General features: G+C 44.0%; 1 protein-coding gene across 1 annotated transcript in view; it reads right to left on the bottom strand.

Annotated features, from left to right (window-relative positions):
* Nucleotides 1–257: 257 nt before the first annotated feature.
* The window catches only part of LOC123087833 (SPX domain-containing protein 4), a 3,943-nt gene continuing 622 nt past the window's right edge, over nucleotides 258–3,578 (bottom strand). The window contains exons 2-4 of the mRNA XM_044509950.1: nucleotides 3,456–3,578; nucleotides 1,118–1,277; nucleotides 258–1,029 (exon numbers count right to left, since the gene is read on the bottom strand). The exon at nucleotides 3,456–3,578 is cut by the window's right edge and continues 7 nt beyond it. Of these exons, the coding sequence (XP_044365885.1) occupies nucleotides 500–1,029; nucleotides 1,118–1,277; nucleotides 3,456–3,578 (813 nt within the window). The 3' untranslated portion in view covers nucleotides 258–499. The remainder of the gene's footprint in view (nucleotides 1,030–1,117; nucleotides 1,278–3,455) is intronic.

The following is a 3,578-nucleotide window of genomic DNA, read 5'->3' as shown; positions in this document are numbered from 1 at the left end:
GCAACAAATCATTACCCCTTAAATGGTTGGTTTTGGCATCTGAATTATTGCCACAAGGATAGTCTCCTTTTTATTTATTGTTGAGCTTTAAGTTCCCTTTGCATTTTACTACTTCTACGAGTCTGAACCCCACCAGAATGTTTTGTACATAAATTGCATAATCAAAATCACTGTATGAGCCAACTTAAAAGAAAGTCACCGTACGAGTGTTTTTTCTTTGAGGGTACACCGTATGAGTGGTTTGCTGAAGCCGAACATCAGTGGCTATACAAAAACCTTGAGAAACAGAGAGACTGTATACAACTCCTTTCAAATCAAATCAGCTAAATGTCACACACACTTTCTTCCTACAGCTCCAAAACTCCAAGCATCCAAATAAAACATGACTTATGGTCACACATTTCAAAGACTGGCTAAACATCCAGATTATTGGTGTTATAGCAGTTCTATCATTTACACTTATCATGGGAGATTCGAAATAGCATGCAAAGACTGATTATTATCCACCGCGTCGCTCCGCTTCCGCGTTATGGCCAGTTTGAGCAGAGCTCTGCTCCTTTGATTGCACCTCTTTGTCATTCTTGTCAGCATCTTCTACCTGGGAATCTGTCATGGAATCTGATAACGAGCTCTCAGATGTTATGGCGCCAGAACATGCTTCGCCATCCTCTCCATGGAAGAACCTAGCCAGAGACAGGGCATTGTAGGTAGAGCTGGCTTTCTTAAGGCCCTCTATCGCTTTCATTGCTGCGAGTGTGCTTCGGTACACCTCCGAGGTTTCTGCGTTGCAAGATGAAGCTGGGTCACGACTAGCCGCATCATTATGAGCCTGATGCTTTGAAGAGGAACCAGACTCGAGTACTTCATCTTCAACAGGGAAAAGGATTTCAAGATTAGCCTCACATTCTCGAACAAGTCTTGTTAACGGTTCGGTGGTGAAAAATGGTTGGTGGCGAGCTCGCTGAGTGAAAGGTAGGCTGAGCACGCCGCCTGTTCTTTTGTCATACTTCTTCAGTATCTTCACTAGCCCTGTATGCACCAAGTGTCATGATGTTAGCTAGAAAGCGTACTGTTGGTAGGACACTGAAGGTTGGCTAACTTGGTTTCGTGTGCTCACCAGCAAAGTTCAGGGAGCTGTAGGTCTGCAGAAGTATCATTTCGCCGTGGATAAGCACGAAATCTCTACGTATCTCTAACATTTCTTCAGTGAACTCAGTTTTGGATGTAAAAGCACCATTCTTCTTCGCTTTGACTCGCTCAATCCTCTCCTTTAGCACCTAGAGACAAGCAAACTGACGAGTGAAAATAAAAGAAATTGGTATACCACAACTACCTGCTACTGTACTACCTAAGCCCCAAAATAACCCATGTACAATAAACGAAAAATGCCAACAATGGACAATAACATTCACAGATTGTGGGATTTCAAAAATAGGAAGGGAATCTCTCCCAAGCGCTCATGAGAACTTTATCAAGAATGTCGCTTCATGTTGTTAGGACAATCATCTTCGCAACACCTCACATGTTATTAGATTCTATTGATCCAACAACACCAGACTGTGAGTTACGTAAGGACAAAACCATGTGACAGCACAACGAAATAGATGCTCTCAGCAGGATGCTGAGAACTAATATGAAGACAAGAACTGAAGCATAAAGAGACCCTTTAGGCCTTTCACCAGATAAGTTCAGAAGTATGGATTTTACTAAAGCCTGGAATGCTAAACCATCTAAACTGCTCAGTCCCGTCATATAAGATGTCATTACAACCAATATGTGAGTATATCAGTTGTAACGACATCTTATATTACGGGACGGAGGGAGTAGTAAATTTACTTCTTTAGGCAAGGCCAAGTGCTGTTGTTTATATTGGTTTCGGGTCTCGGTTTACTAGAATTACTGGAACTAGGTTTGCTACTCACCTAGTTACCAGTCACTGACATTTCAGCAGACTCTGTCTCATAATGAGCACTGACAAACCTAAGTGGCAAACTATAAATTCCATTCTTGTGCGAATGGATTCGCTGATCATTCATATATGGGTCATTGGTAAACATGACATAATGACAACTACGTGACTGGAACCTTAATATGCCTAAGTCACTTTGGTCATGTTCGCTAAGCTTCTGCAGAATGTTGACATTTTCAGCTCATCACTTAAATGGGGAGTATCACTGCACAATAAAATTTAGAGTACCGGATTTGACGGCTTCTCTGATCGACATAACCATAACATAGAGAGCTTGCCCCTGTCATGCAGAAAGGCACATGTCCAAAGACCATGAACATATGCTTAAAGTGCTAAATACCAGACAGTCACTTAAAGATTAAACCATGTCACAACAGGAGGCTCAGTCAAATGATCAGAAGTAATATGCAGTCAAGAACTGAAGGTGACAGTGCAAGATACTTTCAAGTTCCAACAGGAGGTTCAGTCAAATGATCAGAACTAATATGCAGTCAAGAACGGAAGCATAAAGAGACTGTTCAGATTTCAGCAGATAAGTTCAGAAGTATTTTTTTTTAACTAGTCTGAAATGTTAAACGATCTAGACTGCTCAATCAGCTGTGCTTGTATGATCCATAAAAAAAGGGTAAATTTAGTTCTTCGGGCAAGGCCAGGTGCTGTTGTTTACATTGGTTCGGGTCTCGGTTTACAAGAATTGTTGGGACTGGATTTGCTACTCACCTAGTCACCTGTAACCGGCATTTAAGCAAACTCGGTCACAATGAACACTGAACAAACCTCAGTGGCAGCTTTAAACTCCATTATCGTGCGGGTGTTCACTAATCACATATGGGTCATTAGTTAAACGTGACAATAACGACATCTGCGTGACTGCAACCTTAATATGCCTAAGCCGTGTTGAGCATGTTCAACAAGCCTATGTGCAGTGCTGACATTTTCAGGCCATTTAACTTAACAGGGGGAGTATCAGTGGACAACTAAATTCAGAGTACCAGGTTTGATGGCTTTTCTGATGGATATATAGTCATAGAGTGATTGCCTGCCCCTGTCGTACAGAAAGGGGCGTGCCATCGATTTCGCCTATAATGAACAAACAACACAAACATTTTATCCACCGAAGTTACTATGACAAGCAGCCAAAGAAGCCCAGCTTGCAGTTGCAATTAAAGGCATCACAAGTGGCCAATTACTCCTCGCTGGCCGAACCAAATCACGGTTTAATGCTGCCACTGATTCATCACTACTATCCAAAAAAATAAAAAATAAAATCTTATAGACATCCTAAACTCGAGAGATTCACATGCGGTGACCAATTTCATTCCCCGGCACGGTACATAACAAAAATCCCCACGATCCAAGTCCCGGCCCGCGACGGCCCTACCTAGGCTCCGTCCCGCACGCGTCGGCGCGGCGAGTAGACGACGGCTGCAGGAAGGGGGGCAGGGCGGAGGCGGGGGATGGGGAGGGGGAGGGTTGGTTGGGGTACCTGGAGGCGGATGACGTACCACTCCTCCCGCTCCATGTAGAAGTCGTTGAGCTTGTGGAGCTCGACGTCGAGGATCCGGGCGAACCAGTCCCCGAGGCCGGGCGGGGGCGGGGGCGGGGGCGG

The sequence above is a fragment of the Triticum aestivum genome, chromosome 4A (assembly GCF_018294505.1).
Source record: "Triticum aestivum cultivar Chinese Spring chromosome 4A, IWGSC CS RefSeq v2.1, whole genome shotgun sequence".
In the NCBI taxonomy this organism is placed as follows: domain Eukaryota; kingdom Viridiplantae; phylum Streptophyta; class Magnoliopsida; order Poales; family Poaceae; genus Triticum; species Triticum aestivum.
Note: the sequence above shows the minus strand (reverse complement) of the source record. Positions and strands in the feature narration are given on the sequence as shown.